The sequence below is a fragment of the Chenopodium album genome, chromosome 22, assembly GCF_948465745.1.
Source record: "Chenopodium album chromosome 22, dcCheAlbu1.1, whole genome shotgun sequence".
Classification (NCBI taxonomy): Eukaryota; Viridiplantae; Streptophyta; class Magnoliopsida; order Caryophyllales; family Amaranthaceae; genus Chenopodium; species Chenopodium album.
In genome coordinates this window covers 27,848,904-27,871,648 of record NC_137855.1, presented here as the reverse complement: position 1 = coordinate 27,871,648, position 22,745 = coordinate 27,848,904, and the positions used below count along the sequence as shown (strand labels likewise).

Sequence of the window (22,745 nt, the reverse complement as noted above, 5' to 3'; positions counted from 1 at the left end):
ACTCACAGCAGCTATGACACTTGTAAAGACACGAGCGTGTCTCATATTGGCATGGGCGTGTCTTGCTGGGTCAACTTCACTCGATGAGGCATGGCATGCCCGCATACAACACGGACATGCTTCCCTTAGCACATAGCAGCTAGCTCGAAACACTCGACTCGACATGAGCGTGCCTTAGATGAACTTCAACTTCCAAACTTTCTGCCTTCTCAAAACACATTGACAAGCCCATGTCACTGAGTGACATGGGCGTGTCTGGCTGGAACCTTAAATGAATTTAGCTTCAAACTTTGGCTTTCTAGGTGAATTCCTAGCTATGATCATGATTTGCAACTTGGTAAAACCTCCAAAAATCTTCGTTAAATTCTAAAATTCATCAAAAACAACGAAACTACCCATAAAAGCACAACATGATCACAACCAAACTAAAACAAGCTAAAATAAGCTATGAACAATTAATCTAAGCTTGAAAACTACCTAAATGAACTCTAAAAACACGCATAATATACGACTTATCAAATATATTACATGATAACATTTATTTATTATTTTAGTTATTTAATCAAAGCTAATGTATGAATAGAGTAAAATCCCGAATGATGTATTTTGAAAAAAAAAAAAAAAAACTGTGGGACTAATAGCAAAAATATAAAGGAAAAAAAAATTAAGAAAAAAGCTCATACCGCGATAAAAGTGGGAAATGTATCTAGTCAGGCTGTCACGAATGCCGAGTTACATTAATTACTCCACGGGAAAACAAAAGATCTCAAGATGCAAACAAATCATCCGAATCAGCGGGTCCTCTATTGGTGGGTAAAGTATTGATTATTAGAAGAAATCGGTCCTTCGAAGCAAGATGACAAGAGCGCAAAATTTGACTCCACCTGTAATTTGGAAATTAGGGAAAATGTAAGAGGAAGATTTGATTTCGATAGTTGTGGATGCATACTAGTAAAAATCTAGAGAGATTGACAAAACCAACTCGGAGTCAATAATTGCGTGGTGTGAAGAAGATGAATGACATAGCCGTCGTAGGAGTGGTGAAACAATTTTTTATTCTTGTTCTTATCAAGCTGAATGCCAAGCTATGCAATGGGAAATCTAGGAAGCAATCAAGTATGTTGATGATGCAATTGTAAAAATGGATTGTGCGAGAGTAGTTATAAGCCATCGTAATGATGTAAGTATGACTTAGATGGATTGTTTAGAAATTTTCATTAGAATTATTAGGAAGTTGCTAGGTCAAGATGTCTTGCTATCTGTATTAACGTAGATCGATATTTGGTGTCTGATGACCAAATTTATACCATCGCAACAAGAAAGAGCCTATCACTATAATCTACTCTCTTACCATTGTTATAAAAAATAAACAAATAAATAAAAAAAAAGAGCTCAATACACCTACACATACATTCTCCACTGGGATGAATATTTCCCAATATGAAATGGGAAGAGAATTTACCTTTATAAAAGTAGAAGTATAGAGAAAGTTGTCGATAAGAAAATAATAATGTTATTGGTTATTTGGTTCAGCTTACATTGTCGAAGACAATAATGACGTTACAAAAATATGTAATGGAAAGAGAATTTACCTTTCTAAAAGTAGAAATATAGAAAGCATATACTCTATGTATACATCAATCATTAAAGATCCAATAAAATAAAACTAATGAGTCCAATTTCCAATCATCAATCATATATATATATATATATATATAGATAACAATAAATTGTCTCAGAAGCTAACCAAATCTTACACCGCTACCTTCATCCCAATAACTTATTTGTCACGTTATTGGTTCAGCTTACAATGTCAATAAGACAATAATAACGTGATAATTATTTGCGATTAGAGGGAGTATTCAATCAATAATTGTTCCACATGTGAGGGGGCAATGCAACTTCAGACGACAAATAACTTTCAGAGCTTGCAACCTCCCCTATACTTGACGAACCATTTAAGTTAGGGGAGGTTTCCATTTTTGTAAGCTGAGTTAGGACGGCTTCAAGCACCTTTCGATCACATGCTAAAGGACTTAGGTTTATGGTAGCTGATTCATTTGGGATTACAGTAGTGCAATCGAAAGTAGTCGAGGTTTGATCATTTTGAGTGGCACTATTATTATTAGGATACATGTGAAAACTTTGGTGATATAACAAGGGGTTATTGGTATAATCATGGTTGGCAGATGATGAGGTAATGGAGAAGCAGGGCACTTGCTGGTAAGAATTACTCGTATCTGCATTTACTTGAGTTTGGTTAAAGGTGATGTAGGAGTCCATTAATGGTGGTAGGCCGGATGATGAGCTTGTGTCTTCCATGGAGTTGCTCTCATTTTCAACACCGCCTTTCGAACCTATTTCCGATCTGTTCTTGTAGAAAACTCTACAAAGGACCCAATCTTCTTGCTTCATGCCAATGGAAAAATTCTATGAGTTAGAATATAATGTGCATTAAACTCTAGAATATTTTGAATATCAGTTTACCTTAATTAAAAAATACAAAGTTATTAAGTTAAGTAACATGTATGAGCAACTTTATCTACTCGTTGCATTCCCTATGCTTTTATTTTAAATAATACACTAGCTTAAGTTGGGATCTTTTACCAAAATGGCTAATTTAACAAAATTATTTACCAAAACGCTAATTATAAATTTTAATTCCCAAACTAGATAATTTATTAACTTGGAAGAAATTTATTTATTTATTTCTTATATTCCTTTGAACCGGTTCGATTCACATTACGGGTTTAAGGGTTATATTTTTTAAAAAAATATTTTTTTTATAAATTTTGGATTTTTGTTTTTCTTTGGGAAATTCTAAAGCCATAGTTTAAAAAAAACGTTAATTTGAACAATAACATTCAACATAATATATTTGCAAAATTCTCAATTTTTTAAAAAGTTACACAACATAAACGTTCACTAAAAAAAAAGAAAATTGATCCAAACTTCCATCCAAAAAAAAAAAAAAAAAAAACCTCTTTTCTAAAGCACTTATAGGGAGAAAAGGCGCATTAGAATAAGATAAGATAAAAGCCTAAAATTTAGAAACCATGTAGGAACAATCAAGTCTTAATTATAAATAACTAGAGTGATACAATTAACTGTCGACCATAAAATCATTTTATTTGCTCCAATATCCCATAAAATTTTATATTAGTTTATGTATGAGAAAGTGTCGCATGATAATAATTTGAGTTTGACAATATTTAATATATACACAATTGTGTTTGACAATCGCTAATACTTGAAATTTTAAGTAAAGTTTAAATAAAAAAATTATCAGAAATGTACAAATTTTTTTGTTTAAAGTTATTTTTACTTGCATACTATCTTCATTCATTTTTTTTCTCCTACACATTTACTATCCTATAGATCAAACTAGATGAACTTTGATTGATTATTGCTATTATGTATTTATATAAAATATCACATGATCTTGTTGAGAACGTTTAAAACTTTAAATGTGTAATATAAAAATATTAAATTTGTATAATTTATAAAATATGTGTGTTGAAAACCGCACAATGTGCAAATGAATACATTTTTTTTTTAAAAAAAATAGGAGAATAGAGGGGTACCATTTAGCTACTAAACAAAGTTATTTTCTATCTTCAATACTATGTAATCACTTTTTATTCATCTTTTACCTTATCTTATTTATTTTATATGTATTTTATTCTATATTTCTCCTTGTAAAAGTTATTGATCCTAATAGTTGACTAACCTCTAATCTTGAATTTTCATTAATATTTGTCATAACACTATATTTGGATAGAAGAAAATGAAAGGAAAGAAAGAGAAGAAAAAGTGGAGGACAAATTCTCTGATTTTGGCAAAAGGATTTGGGAGGGGGGGGGGGGGGGGGGGAGGGGGGAAGAGAGGTAGAGACTATAACCCCTCTCTCTGTATTAAGAAAGATCCCACAAAAACTATTGGAGAGATTTGGAGGGGAAACGGAGCTCAACTTTCCCTTCTCTTCATTCCCTTCTTCTAAGAGCTAATCAATGTCAGCCCGATACGAATACAGGCGGGATTTGGGCAAAATTTTTCAGCCCGACTTTAGGTCAGGTCATTTCTAACTTTTTGGCCGGGCTTGGACATGCATATTTTTTTATTTTTAGTTAATTTCATGGCCCGGACAGACCTTGCCTATTTTTCGGGTTTAGGCAAGCAATTTTCAACCTAAACAATGGGTTGATTTTTCTTGCCTTGGCCTGACCCGAACTTTGATCACCTACCATTACTTCTTTGCTATTCAAGTAAAGTATAACACTTGTAAGGAAAACACTACGAAGAATAAAAATGTGTTGGAACTACTTGTGTCACATCGAAAAAAATGAAGATAGAATGACTAACGTAATTCCTCTGTTTTTTAATACTTGAAACACACTTTTTCACGATATTTAAGAGAGGTAGGCTTATATGAACACTTTAAAATGGGGTGAGAGGTTGTTAGGAGTATAATTTACTAGGTCGTGAAATTTAAATAAGAAAAATAATACAAATTCTCCCAAAAATAAATATTGTGACATTTTCATTTAGAGAAATACTAGTTTAAGTCCCATGCAATGCACATTTGTTATTAACTTTTAGGAAAAGGTTATTGTATATTTTTATAAAATAAATTATACTCATAATATTAATTCAAAAATAAATATGACTTTAACTTTTATACCTAACTATATCAATGTCTTAGATTAGCTAGTGACACTTAGAAAAAAAGAGGCTTTATTTATTATTATTATTTTTTTTTTAAAAAAATCTAAGGTTATATAGTACCTGCACGTTCTGCATTATTATTAATGCAACTTTTAAGAGTAGAAAATAAAGTGTGTATTATATATGTCTTAACAAAATGATTTTATTTTTAATTGAGTTAAACATTATTGCAAAAGTAAAAAATTGGATGAAAAAAAGTTAATAGTATTATCGAAAACTAAAATAATGTATAGCAATATTGTTTAATAATGCTCACCTCATTATTTTTATAAAAATAATACCTAATATAAAAGACTACATGTATGTAAAAATATATCAGTTAGGTTTATATGGAGAATTATTATTGTTAAGAATTTTAATTGGAAGAAAGATATTTTAAATTATTACAAAATGATTTCTTTCAATATATAATCTGCATAAAAATAGAAAGTAAATTTTAATTGGAAGAAAGATATTTTAAATTATTACAAAATGATTTCTTTCAATATATAATCTGCATAAAAATAGAAAGTAAAATTGGGCGGGAAAAATTTTAATGACATTGTGACAAATGTCATTTTAGATTCGTTTTTAGTATATGTTAATTGATTACAAGTATTGTGACAATTCCATTTTAGAGAAATGTTACAAGTATTAAAAAATGCAGGGCCCGTGAAGAGCCTGTGCAACCACACCTATTGCACAGGACCTCACCATTATAAGGGCCCAAAAAAATTGTGAGAAACAATAGTGAAAATCCTAATTTTTCTTTTAGTGGAATGTAATTTAATGTGCTCCTATTGGCTGTTGCTATGGAGATATGACGTTTCTTTTACTCCCTTAATTCTTCTTTCATCACCTCATCAAAATACACTGTACATTTTGTTGTGTGAATTTTGGTATAGTTTTTTGTTTTTTTTCTTTTTTTTTTTTCTTTTTTGTTTTTTGTTTTTTTAAAGATCCCAAAACATTTTAAGATTAATTATAATTAATCAATTACTAATCTCAATTACTTGTAATTTCAAGCTTGCTTTTTTTTTTTTTTTGTTTGAAAAAACAAACTCCGTAAACTGTCAACTGTCCATATGAATTCGTCAAGATTACCTAAAGAGAACGAAAAGTTATTATCAATTTTTAAGTTTTTAAGGTCTAATTCTTTCAAGTTTGTTTTCTTGTGATAATAAAATGCTTGTTGGGAATGAGATCAATAATTTTATACTTGTATAAAATAGGGGGTTAATATGGAATACAAAGTACACACACAGTACATATGTTTAAAATTGCAGTGGTTGATTTGATACATTATTAAATTTTTAGTGGAAAAATACATTTAAAAAAATTATGATTATTTCTTTTATATAGTAAGGGCCTTAATTTTCTAGTTAGCATAGGGCACTTAATATGATTAGGACGACCTTGAAAAAATGGAAGAAGTATAAGATTAAAAGCTATTGATTTTATATATGATGGAACTCTCTGTCGGGATTTCATGTGATCACGCTCTCTTGCAACTTGAGTTTGTGGTTAGCCTAGTGATTGGAAATTAATCGTCGTATTAGAGGTTTACGATCTAGATCGATAATCAACCTTAGAGATGAAACAAATTATTTGAAAATTTGTTACTCCTTCGTTCTATTTTTGGTAAACTACTAAATTTAAATATTATGTCACTTTTTTTCGATGGTTTTCAATCAAACCATTACTGTTTTAAAATTATTTAGTTTTTCTCACATACCTTACTTTTTAATGAACTATCAACACCACAACCATTCCTTATATTTTTCAAAAATCTTAATTACCGCCCTATTATCTTATTATATTAAAGATAATTAAATTACCTAAATTTATTTGTCAGTCAAAATATTATACTTACAAGATAGCACTAGCAAGCTACTCAACCTGTCATCAATTGGTTTTACTATATTTTTTATTTATCTTCTATATAAATCCAAAATTATTGACCACAAACTCTACAATTGATACATACACTAGGGCTGACCGAGATTGCATGGTTTGAGGATCGGGGACCGGACCGTAATCAACCGGTTCGGGTTCCGGTCTAGACCTATTTATTTTGGTCCAAAATGGATTGGTTATATTCTTTTTTTTTAATATCTTTATGTATACATCATTTTTTACTGTCTTGTTTTTGTTTGTGTGCTTTACTATTTTGCACCTATAATTTATACTACGTAAATTACAAGTTTATACCTAAATTTTTGAGAAATTTAAACATAAATTAAAAAAATTTCATCCAAATAATAGAAAAAATACATTTTTCGTTCCGGGCCAAAATATTCCAGTTTTACACGGACCGGACCGAAAACCCTGAATCAACAATTTGTTAGGATCGACGACCGACCCGGAATCCAATGGTCCGGTTCGGTTTCCGATCTTGGTCCCTTTTGCACACCCATACATACAACCACTAATAAAGAAGCTACTCTCACAAACAAAAATGTAAAGCTAGAGTGATGAGAATCGAACCCCAAACCTTATACAATTCAGCTATTCCCTAGTATTCTAGTACCTCAATTTCTTATTATTTGTACAAAGAAATATTTTATGTTTCGTAAACAATACCTTTCTGTTGCAAATAATAAGAAACAAATATAATACAATGCGACGCTTTTTTGATGTGGCCAACCACATTATGCGGCAAAGTGACACACATCAAAACACTGACCGACCGAATAACTCTTGATCAAATAACCTTTAATTGACCGAGTAACCCCGGCAATACAACCCCTGACAAGTAACTCCTAACTGACCGAATAACCCCGACCACACAACCTCTGACCGAGTAACCCCGGCCACATATGAAAATTTGTAACTACCATATATATATACCTCAGCATATAATAATAATATGTTCATAATGTTTTGAATTTCTCTCGTTTAGGGGTGATTAGGGTAGGCTTCCACGTCCTTTTTCCGGCGCAATTTCCGGCGATCAGGGACGATCGGGTCAGGCGAGTTCAGGCCAGGTGGTTCCGGTGGGTCTTCGGTTTTTTTTAGGGGCGAAATTAAGGTGGTTTTGGGCGAATTTGGTGCAGTTCTGAGGCGCAATATCCTCGCAAGTTTTCAGGCAGCATCTCCTTGTTCAGGCGAAATTAAGGTGGTTTTATAGCTGGTTTCCGGTGACTTTGAGGCAGGTTTTCGAGGTGTTTTTGGGGCTGTTTTCAGGCAGGTAATCGGGTCAGTTTTCAGGCAGTTTTCGAGGTGTTTTGGGGCTGTTTACAGGCAGTTTTCAGGCAGGTAATCGGGTCAGTTTTCAGGAAGTTTTCGAGGTGTTTTGGGGCTGTTTACAGGCAGTTTTCAGGCAGTTAATCGGGGGGATATTGGGTCAATTTTTCGGGCTGTTTTCCTATCAGATTCTGGTGTTGCTTGGGTCAACTGGTGCAATTTTCTGGCGGTTTGTTTGGTGCAATTTTGGCGTTGTTTTGGGTGCTGTTTGAGTGCATTTTTCTCCAATTTCCTGGTCAGTTTCTTTGGTTATTTTGAGGTGCAAATTTCTGGTCTGTTTGGGTGGTGTTTTCGTGCTTTTTGGGTGCTTTTTGCTGGTCATTTCGGGTGCATTTTATTGTGCTTTTGGGTGTAGTTTGTGGTGGTTATTTTGGGTTATTTAAGTGCTGTTTTTCGATTGGTATTTGCTCCGACTTTGGTGGTGGCTGTGTTGCCATGTCGGTGAAGTTTCATTGTCCCTTTGTGGGTCTTAGTGGGTGTCAAGATGGGAGTGGCAATGGGCTTACAAGGCGTTCTTTAATCAAGCATATTCATGATCGTCATTGTTGTACTGGTGCGCGGGATGTTACACGTCAGTCTCTTACTTCTAATTTGGTTGTTTATACTGAGGCGGAAGTTACTTTTACGCGTATGGGGATTTGGTTTTGTGGGGTTTGTTACAAAACTCATACGCTTCGTTCTTGGTGTCGTCACGAGAGGGGTGAGGATGTATCACCCCCTGATGAAGGAGATGGTATTATTCGTTTTGTGCTTCATAATTTCTCCAAGCCACAAGCTCCCTCTTCTTCGACTCGTATTGGGCTTGTGGATGGTTTGGCGCGAGATCAGTTTTGTGGTTTTGACGTGGCTCTCATTAATGCTTTGCTCTCAAAGGGGTTTCGTACTGTGAAATCTATCCCTCCCAAGTGTCGTTTGGGGTTTTCTCGGATTCTGAAAAGTGCTCTAGATAAGGTGATCTCTAACCCTAATGACATTTCTAGTTGGGTATCGTTGTTAGTGTTACCTCTTTGCACCCTTAAAACCTTTCGGCCGCGGAGTAGTCGTGAGTCAAGGTCTTCCGTAAAGCGTCGGCATCAAGAAGAAAGTATTTCCCGGGCTATTTGTTCTTGGGGTGCACCAGGTGGTAGTGTGCAGCTTGTGAGGGAAACTTTGGCTGAGGATGCTCCTACTATGTCGGTGGTTGATGATGAGGACCTTGATTTGGAAGAGCGTAATATCAAGCAGTGTCGTAGGAAGATTTGTGATGGTCATTACACCGCTGCAGTCCGAGTTCTTTCTTCTTCAGGTGTTGCTCCGTATAATGATGTCACTCTTGCGGATTTGCTTTCAAAACACCCTTCTTCTTCACCTCCTTCCTTGCCTGCTGATATTCCTATTGATCAACTTCATCTCATTGCTTCCTCTGCTGTTGTTTTAGATCGGATTCAGAGTTTCCCGCGTGGCACATCGTGTGGTAGGGATGGGTTACGTGCTCAACACCTTATGGATTGCTTGAGTGGTGCAGCTGTGGCTGTCTCAGACGAGTTGGTTGACTCTATTACCGGGGTGGTTAATCTGTTTCTAGCTGGTAGATGTCCTATGGAACTAGGAGAGTATATTTCTAGTGCTCCTCTCACACCCCTTGTCAAGCCCGGTGGTGGAATTCGTCCTATAGCTGTGGGTACCGTTTGGCGGCGTCTGGTTTCGAAAGTCGGTGCTGTTATGGTTGGGCAGTCTTTGGGAAGTTACTTTGATGGTCTTCAATTTGGCGTTGGGGTTTCTTCAGGCGGTGAGGCCATTCTTCATGCTGTGAATCGATTACTTGAGGTTCGTGGATCTGATGTTGGTCTTTCAATGTTGTTGGTGGATTTTCGTAATGCCTTCAATCTAGTTGATCGTGCGGTCATGTTACGTGAGGTCCGTCGTCGTTGTCCGGGTATTTCGCGGTGGGTTGAATTCTGCTACTCTAATCCAGCTAGATTGTATTATGGGGACCACACCTTATGGTCGTCTCAGGGGGTGCAGCAGGGTGATCCCCTTGGTCCTCTGCTTTTTGCTTTGGTTTTACAACCCTTGGTGTGTAAAATCAGAGATACTTTTGATGTATGTCTTCAGGCTTGGTATTTAGATGATGGCACTATTATTGGTGACACGTTGGTGGTGGGGAAAATTTTGCAGCTGATTATGGAGGAAGGGCCTCTTTTTGGGTTACATCTTAACGTGGACAAAACTGAAGTTTTCTGGCCTACAGAAGACCCCCGAAGCAGACTTTTGGGTGTCTTTCCACCTAACATTGCTCGACCTTCGCGTGGTGTTAAGTTGCTTGGTGGTCCTGCTAGTTCTGATTCTGGTTTTAGTAGTGAGCTTGTGATGCATAGGGTGACAAAGACCATTGCGCTTATGGATAAGGTTGCTACGCTGGATGATCCTCAGTGTGAGCTATTGTTACTTAGGGCTTGTACCGGAGTTTCTAAACTCTACTTTGCGTTGCGTACTTGTCCCCCTAGTACTTTTGAGGCGGCTCAACGCACTTTTGACGAGGCTCTTCGATCTTCTTTGGAGCGTATTGTTACTGCTTCAGGACCTGGGTTTGGCGATTGGCAGTGGCGGCTTGCCACTTTACCATTTGCGTTTGGAGGGCTTGGTGTTTATTCTGCAGGTGATGTTCGGCATTATGCTTTTCTTGCTTCTCGGTTGCAGTCTACTGGGTTGCAAACAAAGCTTCTTCGACATGCTGACATTGTTGGTCATGGTCGAGCTTTTGAAGACGCCTTGGGTTTGTTTAATGGCGTGGTGGAGTCTGATTTTTTAAGTAATCCTAGTGAGGTCGCTGCCCCAAAACTTATGAAGAAATTGGCAGATATATATTTCACGAAGGTTACCGAATCTGCAGAATCCACCTTTTCATTATCCCCTCGTCTATCAGCATTGTGGAAATCTCAGCAGGGAGATCACACGTCTGCTTGGCTTCGGGCCGTTCCTATTTCAGGATTGGGTCAGATTATGAATGCAAAGACTTATCGATGTGTATTATGCTACCGATTGGGTGTTCCGTTGTTCTCTGCCTCGACACCGTGCTCTGCTTGTTCAAGGGTTTTTCCAGGGGATATTTTTGGCGATCACGCGGTGTCGTGTGCTGGTATCGTGGGTATTAAACATAGACATAATGTTGTTCGGGATACCCTAGTTGATGTTTGCTATCGTTCTGGGATTTCAGCAAGGAAAGAGGTTGATATTGGGTTGTCTGGAGGGAACGGTGATGCCCTCAGACCTGCTGATGTGTTACTTTATTCTTGGGATCGTGGTCGCGATGTCTCTGTTGATTTGACAGGATCTTCTCCTTTGACACAGTCAAGGTTATCTGACTTTATTCCTGGACGGGTTGTGGCTGATGCAGCTCAGCGGAAGCGGGATAAGTATGAGGCTCGTTGTCAGGCGATTGGATATGGGTTCATTCCCTTCTCCTTTTCTTCGTTTGGTGAATTAGAGAAGGAGGCTATTGCGTTGCTTAAGCGAATTCAGAGGTTCTCGACGACGCAAGACATTGGAGCACGTGCTGCAGCTCATATTTTTACTAGGGTAGGCTTTGCTATAGCTAGAGGAGTGGGGGCCCAGATTGTATCTCGGCTTCCCACTAATTTATTGTAGGTTGTATGACTTTTTGTTTTTGAGATAATAATAATAATAATAATAATAATAATAATAATAATAATATAAATAAAAAAAAATCTCTCAAATTGGTCGATTAGGGCAGGGTAGTTTTAGGTTTCTTCCGCGGCTTCCACGTTAGTTTTCCGGTGTGTTAGGGTCTGCTCCGGCGTAAGTTCAAGTCAGGCGAAGGGCTTTCATTCCTAGGCGGGTTTCAGGCAGTTTTCTGGCGAAATTGAGGTGTATTTCGGTCGATTTTCAGGTAGTTTTTGGGTGCATTTTGGGCTGTTTTCCAGGCTATTTCCGGGCGTGTTTAAGGCTGGGATCACAACCATTTTCCGGCAGCTTTTGTTGCATGCGTCGTGCTTCATTATCGGACGTCTTTTCAATTTCTTTTAGGAGCATTTTGAAGGCATCTTTGCGGTCCTACCTCGCGTTTTCATAGCAGTTTTTTGCCTCTGTTTTCTTGCTGTGTCAGGCGTTTTTTGGGCTGTTGCTAGGCGTCCCTTTGAGGTAACAGTTTTGGGTTTTCTATAAGGTTCTTTGGTCAGGTTTTTGGGGTGCTTTGGTCTGGTTTTGGTCTGGTTTTGGGCTGTTTGCTGCGCATTTTTGATGCTGTTTTCTAGTCAGTTTGGTGGTCCGTTTGGGTGCAGTTTAGTGGTCTATTTGGGATCTGATCATTCTGGGCAGTTTCGTGGAGATTGTGGTGTTTTTTTTGGGCAGTTGGTGCTTTTTTAAGGTGGTCGATGTTGGTGCAGTTTTGGTGTGTTTTTGGGGCAGTTTTGGTGTGTTTTTGGGGCTGTTTTGGAGTGATTTTGTGCTCAGTTTTTGGTGTGTTTCTTGTGGCAATTTGAGGTGGGTGTTATGCCTCTTATTTCTCCATTCCATTGCCCATTTGTGGGTCTTAATGGGTGTCTTGATGGCCGGGGTAATGGGCTCTCTAAACCTTATTTGCTTACTCATCTTCGTGATCGTCATTGGTATGCAAATGCGCGTGATTTGACCCGGCACTCTCTTTCTTCTAATTTGGCTATTTTCTTGGAGGCGGAGTCAGCCTTTTGTCGTATGGGCATTTGGCTTTGTGGGGTGTGTTTCAAGACGCATACTCTTCGTACGAAGTGTCGGCATGGTCCTGGTCCCAATGATTTCGTGGCCCCTCCTAATTTTGGGGATGGTGTGGTTCGATTTATTCTTTATGGTTTTTCTAAACCGCAGGGTCCTGCTTCTAAGGTATCTAATCTTATTCCTACGGTACCTAGTGAGCCTCATTCTGCTTTTGATGTTGCTCTTCTTGATAGTTTGCTTTCGAAGCGGTTTCGTTCGATGAAATCTATCCCTCCTAAGTGTCGCTTGGGTTTTTCTCGGGTTTTAAAGGGGGCCTTGATAAGGTGATTAGCAAGCCTGGTGACATCTCTTATTGGGTTCAATTGCTTGTGTTGACTCTCTGTGTCCTTAAAACCTTTTCTCCAAGGAGTAGTCGTGAGTGTTCTTCGAGTGTCAGGCGACAGCGACAGGAAGAGAATATCACTGCTGCTATTCGTTCTTGGTGTGAGCCTGGTGGTTCCGTGCAGCTTGTGCGAGATACGTTGGCTGATGTGTCTCCACCTTTGTTAGACGCTGATGAGGACCATGATTTGTCCTAGCGTAACATTAAGCAGTGTAAGAGAAAGATTTATAACGGACATTACACTGCTGCGGTTAGGGTTCTTTTGTCTTCTGGCCTTGCCCGTTACAATGATGCTACTCTTGCAGATTTGCAAGCTAAACACCCTTCCTCTCCAGATCCTATCTTATCGGATATTCCCGTTGATCAGCACCTTATTATTACTCCAGCTGTTGTTTTAGATCAGATTAGGGGTTTTCCGTGAGATACGTCATGCGGTAGAGACGGCTTGCGTGCTCAACACCTTATGGATTGTTTGAGTGGTGCTGCAATTGCTATTTTTGATGAGTTGGTGGACTCTATTACGCAGGTGGTTAATCTTTTTCTTGCTGGGAAATGTCCAGCTGAGTTGGGATCGGAGAATACATTACTAGTGCTCCTTTTACGTCACTTGTTAATCCTGGCGGTGGTATTCGTCCTATTGTTGTGGGTACCGTTTGGAGGCGTCTGGTTTCAAAGGTTGGGGCTGCTTTAATTGGTCCGCGTCTGGGGAGCTATCTAGGAGGTCTTTAGTTTGGTGTTGGGGTTCCTGCGGGTGGTGAGGCTATTCTTCATGCTGTTAATCGTTAGGTTGAGGCGCGAGGTGGTGATGTTGGTCTCTCCAAGTTGCTGGTGGATTTCCAGAATGCCTTTAATTTGGTAGACCGTTTGGCTTTGTTGCGTGAGGTTCGTCTCCGTTGTCTAGCTCTCTCGCGATGGGTTGAATTCTGTTACTCTACTCCAGCCAGGCTGTTTTATGGGGAGCATATCTTATGGTCATGTTAGGGAGTGCAATAGGGTGATCCTCTAGGCCCTTTGCTTTTTGCTTTGGTTCTTCATCCGTTAGTATGCCGAATGAGAGATTTTTTTGACTTATGTTTGCAAGCATGGAATTTGGATGACAAGACTATTATTGGTGACACCTTGGTGGTAGGAAAGGTTTAGGAGTTGATTTTAGCGGAGGGACCTCGTCTCGGACTCCATGTCAATGTTGAGAAAACGGAAATATTCTGGCCCTTGGAGGACCATCATAGCCGTTTTATCGGTGTCTTTCCTCCGGATATTGGTCGTCCTATGCAAGGTATTAAGTTGTTGGGTGGTCCAGTCAGTGCTGATTCCTCTTTCTGTGGTGAGCTTGTTTCGCAGAGAGTGTCGAAGACCATTGTGCTAATGGATGCTGTTGCTAAACTCGATGATCCCCAGTGCGAGTTGTTGCTTATTTGTGCGTGTACGGGGGTTTTAAAACTCTACTTTACTATGCGCACTTGTCCTCCTCGTCTTTTTGAAACAGCACAGGTTACTTTTGACGTGGCCCTTCGGGCTTCTTTGGAGCGCATTGTGACAGCTTCGAGGCCTGGTTTTGGTGATTGGCAATGGCGACTTGCCACCTTATCCTTTGCTTATGGTGGTTTGAGTGTCTATTCGGCGGGAGATGTTAGGCATTATGCTTTTCTTGCGTCGCGTCTGCATTCTTCTAGTCTTCAGGCTACGCTTCTTCGCAATTCTGGTATTGTTTCGATAGTGGCTCTTAATCTTTTTAACAAGACTGTGGAGACTAACCTAATGAGTAACCCTAGTGAGATCGCTGCCCCCAGACTCATGAAAAAGTTGGCAGATATATATTTCACGAAGGTCACTACATCTGCATATTCCACTTTCTCCTTAACTCCGCGTCAGGTAGCCTTATGGAAGTCTGGGAGATCATTCTTCGGCCTAGTTGCGTACGGTCCCGATATCGGGTTTGGGTCAGACTATGAATGGTAAGACTTACCGTAGTGTTCTTTGCTACCGGTTGGGTGTTCCTTTGTTCTCCATTTCGACACCGTGTTCTGCTTACTCAAGGGTTTTTGATGGGGATATTTATGGGGATCATGCAGTGTCTTGTGCTAGGATACTGGGTGTTAAACATCGGCACAATGTTGTTTGTGACACTCTTGTTGATATTTGTTTTCGATCTGAGATTTCTGCTCGAAAAAGAGGTTAACGTTGGGTTGACTGGAGGTAACGACGGGGCTCTACGACCGGCAGATGTGTTGCTTTATTCCTGGGATAGAGGTCTTGATGTATGTGTTGACTTGACGGGATTTTCACCTTTGACACTATCGGGGTTGTCTGACTTCATTCCTGGTCGTGTTGTGTCGGCGGCAGCTCAGGGGAAGTGGGACAAGTATGGGGCGCGTTGCAGGGTTATTGGCTATGGTTTTCTTCCTTTTTTTCTTTTCTTCGTTGGGGGAATTAGAGAAAGATGTTATTGCGTTGCTGAAACGGGTTTAGGCATTCGCTAAATCACAGGATATTGGTGCTCGTGCAGCTGTTTACATCTTCAACAGGATCGGGTTCGCTATAGCTAGAGGGGTGGGGGCTCAGATTGTATCTCGGCTCCCCACCAATTTCTTGTAAATTGATTGACTTTGTAGGTTTTTTTTTTTTTTTGATATTTTTATAATAATAATAATAAAAAATTAATAATAACCAATTAATAGTAAAAAGGCTTATGCTTCAGACGTCATAATTCAAAACTACAAGTGAAATAGTACTATATCATTAATATCATAATATGTGATGTGTGTTGGTTAACAGCTATTAAAATTCAATCATTGTAGTTGTACGCTGATGCAAGATGGCAGCGGAAACTAACTACTCTTTAGCTCATAATAAAAATACCCAACACGGTTTAACCACTGGTTCTGACTTTGATGTGTACTCTTTATCAAAGTCAAAATTTAATTTAATATAGAAGCAAGTACATTTTATATATAAAAAATAAATAAAAATACTGTACCATAACGATTAGCTCACTTATTAATTAGCTTATTAATAAGCTAATTAATAAGGAGTACTAATCAACGTGGGTCCCACAATGATAATTAAATCCGAGATAGAGATGTGCAAATCTTTCAGGGAATTGACTAATTATTCCCAAAATTAACTATTTGGTGCAATAAAATTAATAAATAAAAAAGAGTAATGTTATATATAGCCCTTAGGGCCATGAATAAGTATTTAATAATTTTCCTTATTTGGTATGAATTTAGAATTATATAACAAAAGTTCCAAAAAAAAAAAAAAATAATTATATGACAAAATCACGGCAAAGCAGTGTAATTAATGTTATATTTTCATTTATTTTTTCCATTTTTAGCTTTTTATATATATACCTCTAAGGGTTATATATAACATTTTCCTTTCCCTCAATATATATATATATATATATATATATATATATATATATATATATATATATATATATATATATATATATATATATATATATATATTTAGTTTTTTATATATATAGCTCTAAGGGTTATATATAACATTTTCCTTTCCCTCAATAAATATAAATATAATATATATATATATATATATATATATATATATATATATATATATATATATATATATATATATATATATATATATATATATATATATATATATATATATATATATAGTGTGAAATGGGATTTGATTTGAATCGAATTGAATAGAATCATAATTGATGGTATTTTATTTTTGTTGAAGACTTTTTCAAATAATGAAGACTTTCTTGATGTTACGGTTGTTTTAACTGTTGCTTTTGAATCCACCTAATCCATTTTACCTATAATGAAACTTTCATTATTACTAGGATGCTGATTAAAGATAGAGTTAGCGGTCTACTTTCTAAGGCACATGCTACTTTGCATGGAAACTATGCATACTCGTTCTTTCTAGCCATGAAATGCTATGGACGTGATGCTATATACTACGTATAAACATACACTAGCTCTTTATTCACGCGATGTGTCCGTGTCCGTGCTTTTTATGTATAAGCGTGGACTCGAAAAACAACTTAATTTGATTTATGTTAAGAAAGAGTAGCAACAGATAATATATTTTTTTGGTATTTAATTAAAGAGCCACAAAGACGGGGTGAGGATTAATTTTAGGATCTTCTGAAATCGGGAAGAAAACTCTTACCACTTGAGCTATCCTTCACTCTCATAGCAACAGATAATATAATTGAACAGAAACTTTTTTTTTACATAAACACATTAATGACGAAAGTTTACCTGTTGTAAGAAAGCCTTGTTTAAGCGGTGTTTATGAGTTTATTGGAGTTGTGTTTCAAAAAAAAAATTAAAAAATGAGTTTATTGGAGTTCTTCCCTTTTTTATTTTTCTTTTTGATGAACTTAAAATTTAAACATTTTTGTTTATTTATTAAATAGAAGGAATTAATAGATTAGTTAAGCTACCCATTTATTGTTATATGGGCACCGAAACTCTATTTGTGATTACATAAATTATTTAGTTTGAATTTTGAGCTGCATGGATTTTGTATTGTTTTAATTAAGTTTCTTAATTTGTTTGAGAAGAGAAAAAAAAACATAGTATAGAACTATATCTTATGATTCTTTGATTAATTAATAATTTAATACTCTTGTCAATTAGAGCACATTTTTCTTGTTTGATTTGATTGAATGTTTTATTTGACTGATTAATATTACGGCCCGTCTTTTTGTGATAAAGATTCCGAGCTACAATTGTTGTTATTATTATTATTATATTTATTTATCTTGTGAATTAATAACAAAAGGAAATTATAGGTGTACACCTGTTTCTCCTCTTCTGATTTGAAGATATGCATGATTTGAAGTATCAATCAATCATTTTAATGAAAGCCACAGCTTGTTGTTTCTAAAAAAACTTGGAGAATTATGCAATATAATCGTTATGTGTGGCACCTAAGGTTTCTAAGCAACTTAACAAATCATGCAACTTCGACATATTTATTGGAAAATTATTGGAAATTCATATTTTTATTGAAAACTAAAATAATTTATCATCCACCAATTAAGTTATATTGATTATTATATTATTGTTTTTATATGGAGTAGGGAAATTTTACAGTTCATTTTACAATCTAGATCATTTATTTCACTCGTCTACTTCGCTAAAGAGATTGTCTTGAGATACCCTCATAATAAACATAGGTATGTAATATCCTACTTCGTAGAACATTAAAAAATAATAATAACTACTTTATGTCTTAAATATTGTTAGTTTTAAACTTTTAGTTATTATTATTGTTGTTACTCCGTATTATTTTTGGCCCGATAATTAGAAATCATTAGTTTTAAACTTTTAATTACATTATTGTTTCTACTCCGTATTAGTTTTGGTCTGATAATTAGAAATTAGCTACTTACAGGGGGAAGAACTCAAATAAATCTCCCTGTTTTGCATATGTCATTGTACATTCTGATCGTCAACAACTTCGTATAAGATCTTTATAAAGGAAGAAAAAATTAGACCATTCATTTCTCTTTAAACCGGGGCGAGGGGCCGGCTCCTAATAATTAACTCTAATCTAACCCTAAGTAGCCTAATCAAAATTCTAAGCTAGTGCGCAACTGAAAATATGATGCATATGTACTTTATAATTTTATGACATATAAATTATACGTCCTTAAAGTAAATGAGGAAAACTAACCTTAGAGGTAGGATTAAGTTTAGGAGGGCCAAATGGTCCTTCGACACGAAACTCATGCATAACCCAATCGGTTTTTTTGCCCTTGGGTGCTCTCCCTTGGTAGAAAACCAAGGTTTTCCTCATTCCCACAAGGCTGCCACGTCGAATTACCGGCCGGTCTTTTCCGGTGGCTTTCCAGTAGCCGGAGGCAGTTGCTCGATTTGTTCTTAGGCCTGTTGCATATTTCCTGTCACGTTGGTTGTAAAAGTACCATTCTTTTCCTCCAACACAGGCTGTTTCTGGCTCCAACAAACAAGTAAATATTTATTGTGATCAAATTAAATTTAAAATGAATTTATGTAATACCCATTTCTATCACAACAAACATAATTACAAAAATTACACTTTTATCTTGAATTAATAATAAAATGATGTTCAATGTTTATACATACAACTTTTACTTGCTAGAAAATAAATCGGTTTTTTATTTTTATCTTTTATTATTATTATTTTTTTTAAAAATTTTAATAGCAGCAACTCCACTGGTTGCTTTTGGGAACTAGCTTGCAATTTTAATAATTTTCAAGCTAGTAGCCAAACCATTGGAGGATAATTCAATAATTAGCTTGACCAAGCTAATTAACTTTGAAATTAATTGTCTCAAATAAAATATTAATTGTTTAAAAAATAAAACTGAAAAATCTAAATGCCAATTAGCTTAACCATTATGGTATAAATTAGCTAGAATGAAGAATAACTTTGCAATCCTATGTGGCATGACAAGCTAATTTGACAATTAGCTTGCCATTGGAGCTAGTTTTTGTAGTTTTTATGTTTTGACGTGTTTTAAAATAGATAGTTATATATACTTTTATATTACTTGCAACTTTAGAATATTTTATATCTCACAAATAAGGCCCTAAAATTACAATTAATATGAAGCAAAGGTAGTAATGTGATTGCTTATCAATATACTCTGAAGAGTATGCATATGCACTTACCAAAAAAATATCCGAGTAAAATACTAAAATTGAATCATACACAGAGTACTTTCTTATGCGGAATTTAGATAATGTTTATATTTTTTCTAGATACATGAAAGATGAAAAATTTGCGAATAGAAAAACTACCTTTTACATGTTTTAGTTTTACACTGACATAAAATTTTTGTGGCTAGTTCACAAATTATGGAAATGTTGGCATATAACTAGCAACTAATTAGATATTAGATGAGTAATTAACAATGAATTTTCCATGGCTTTGTTTGCATTTTAAGACCTAATCAATCAAAACCTACTCCATGAATTTAAATACTTAATTAGTGATAAGGGCCATGCCAAATTCGGCTGTATTATCTGGAGGGTCCAATTTTGCATTGCATGCATGACACAAATGACAACCAAAAAAAAAAAAAAAAAAAAAAAAAAAAAAAGTAGCATTTTCATACGCTCCTACATTGAATTATTATTTTTATTTTTTTTAAGTTATCAATCAAACTTCACAACTAAAACAAATTAATTGGGAATTAAATTTTTTAGGTGATGATGAGACATTAAACCTCGACATTTTGCACACGTACGTTGAAAGAGGATAATTAGTAGGTATAACGACATTAAACTTATAATCACTTTTATCACTATCTTCTGAATTAGATGGTGCCTAAAATGTCATTATCCCAGCAAAAATTAGGGACTATTAGATGTAATTATCTAAGATATGAATATGGTTGACAGTACATATATATATAAATACTATTTATGGAGAAATAAAATTATTTGATCTTGTGTACTACTACTATATGTTGATTAATATGCAACAACTTTAGTCACCCACTCATCCTAAATACAAATTAAAGGGAGTATAATTTATAGCCCTATATAAAGTTAAAATCACTAAGAGGTAAGTATATATAAAATTATATATGGTGTTACTCCAGCTCTAATATGGTTGATTTGGATTAATTGCATCACTTTGACTATACATATTTATTTAGGGTCTGTTAACTTCATCTATATTTCAATTCAGTTCATTTCAGCTCTAATCAGTTTAGTTCAGTTCAGTCCAGTTTCATAGTTCCTTCTCTCACAAAATATTTATTTCAGCTCTATTTAGTTCAGGTCAGTTTAGTTCAGCTCCAATCAGTTCAGTTCGGTTCAGTTCAACTCAACTCAATAAATGTGAACATGCCCTTAGTGTAAATTTGGCTGTTAAAGTCCATAATTAAATTAAATATCTATATTAGTAGTAAAGTTAACATTTAAAAAATGTATATATTAAGATAAACCAATGTCATTTACCTAAGCAAATAAATTTGTTTTCACACATTAGTAAATTGAAAATAAAAATGGTTGAGAAATGGAGTGTGAATTATGCAAAAAGTCAAAATGATACTAATAATCTAGAATGGAGGTGTATAGATCGCCTCAAATTAGGTTTTAAGCTAGCAATTTTATAGGCGAAATCCGAAGAAGAAACACATAATAAGAGCAAGTAGATATCATAATAGATCAAGTGATTTTTAATTTAAGCATTAATTTAAAAGTAAGAAGTCTATAATAAGTACTCCATAAAATTTATTAGGAAGGCCAATGAGATTTTAAAGACTAATTTTCTACAATTAGCTAGGTTTTTCAATTGTAACAAAATGTTGCATAGAATTTGACTGTAGTGGACATTATTTTACAATACTACTGACGAAAGCATAAATTATGTCGTATAAATAATCTCAAATTGGATTATTATGCCAAAATTAATTAATGCTCTGCATTTTAAAAAAAAAAAAAAAAAAATTGGGATTATATGTGAAACAAGCAAGAAATCAAATATTGTTTTTCAAAAGTTTTCAACGTACTATACACTATTATATACAAGTATATATATATATATATATATATATATATATATATATATATATATATATATATATATATATATATATATATATATATATATATTCCATTGTTGCTTTTGACCCTCCTTTCCTAATTTTTCTATGTCTTAAAATTTACTTTTTCTGAATGGAAGTTATCTAAAATAAAATCGAAGATTATTGAATAATTCCAATTTTTAGTGGAGGTGATTGAATTAATTTTTTTTTTTTTTTTTTTTTTTTTTGACAGGGTGATTGAATTAATCTATAACATGGCTGACATAATTGATTTCCCGTTTCATAAACTTTATCGTACAAATTCACTATTCGGTATTGGCCTAATTAAGTGATTATAGTAAACTCACATAATATTTGTACTCCTAGATTTGGTATTTGAGCTTTTAAAAGTTAAAGGGAAATTATTACTGTCGGTTCACTTAACTTAAATTCTTAAATTATGTCTTTCAACAAAAAAAAAAAAATAAAATAAAAATAAAAATAAAAATAATAAATAAATAAAAAAACTTAAACTATGTGAGTCTGTGAGATGTATGAGTTAGATTTTTGTTTAATTATATGTCAATTAAGCACATAAATAAAGAAATTGAAAGATTATTACATACAATAGTATAACAAATTTGAATATTTCTTTTTCTTTATAATCCATAGTTTTCTTACCAATAACTTTAATCTTAAGTCCGCCACTGTATCATTATACAACTTTTAGAACTCTATACGATACTTAAAAAACAGAAAGCAACCAACATATATGTTTACGTTGTTCATAACTCGAAAATGAAAAAGAAAATAATAATGTACTGACCAGGAATATCCCAAGGCTCACACTTGTTTAGGTCAACTTCAATAAGAAGAGCAGATTCACAACCATTCCATTTCTTCATTAAGTAATCACAAACAAGTTCATCATCTCTTGGATGAAACCTAAACCCTGGTGGCAGCTTTGCCTCCACCATGGTTAGGCTACTCATTTTTTTTTTTTTTTTTCTTATGAAAAATAAAAATAGTGAAGGATTAAAATGACATGAAAATTATATATAAGTAGGTAGGAAAATAAATATGATGATGACAAGAATCCAGGGCATATGGGGTGGTATAAATATAGAGGAATAATGTTAGGGGTTAAGTCAACTAGTAATTCCGTGTTAAATGGGGATCACTAAAGAAATTTAGAGGTTCATG

General features: G+C 35.0%; 1 protein-coding gene across 1 annotated transcript; it reads right to left on the bottom strand.

The window, feature by feature from the left end:
• Window positions 1-1,710: 1,710 nt before the first annotated feature.
• LOC145605648 (NAC domain-containing protein 21/22-like) lies at window positions 1,711-22,534 on the bottom strand. Its single transcript, XM_081661719.1, has 3 exons — window positions 22,369-22,534; window positions 18,698-18,975; window positions 1,711-2,409 (listed from the first exon to the last, which is right to left on the bottom strand). Exons 1-3 carry the CDS (start codon window positions 22,532-22,534, stop codon window positions 1,867-1,869), a joined length of 987 nt encoding a protein of 328 aa, XP_081517845.1. The 3' UTR covers window positions 1,711-1,866.
• Window positions 22,535-22,745: the final 211 nt, after the last annotated feature.

What these genes read in the sequence shown, in the direction of transcription:
- LOC145605648 (XM_081661719.1), bottom strand. Translation starts at nt 22,534, where the DNA reads ATGAGTAGCCTAACCATGGTGGAGGCAAAGCTGCCACCAGGGTTTAGG. An exon ending in TGAGCCTTGGGATATTCCTG is followed by an intron (nt 18,976 to 22,368) that starts GTCAGTACATTA and finishes TGTTGGAGCCAG; the next exon opens with AAACAGCCTGTGTTGGAGGA. An exon ending in AACTTAATCCTACCTCTAAG is followed by an intron (nt 2,410 to 18,697) that starts GTTAGTTTTCCT and finishes ATTGGCATGAAG; the next exon opens with CAAGAAGATTGGGTCCTTTG.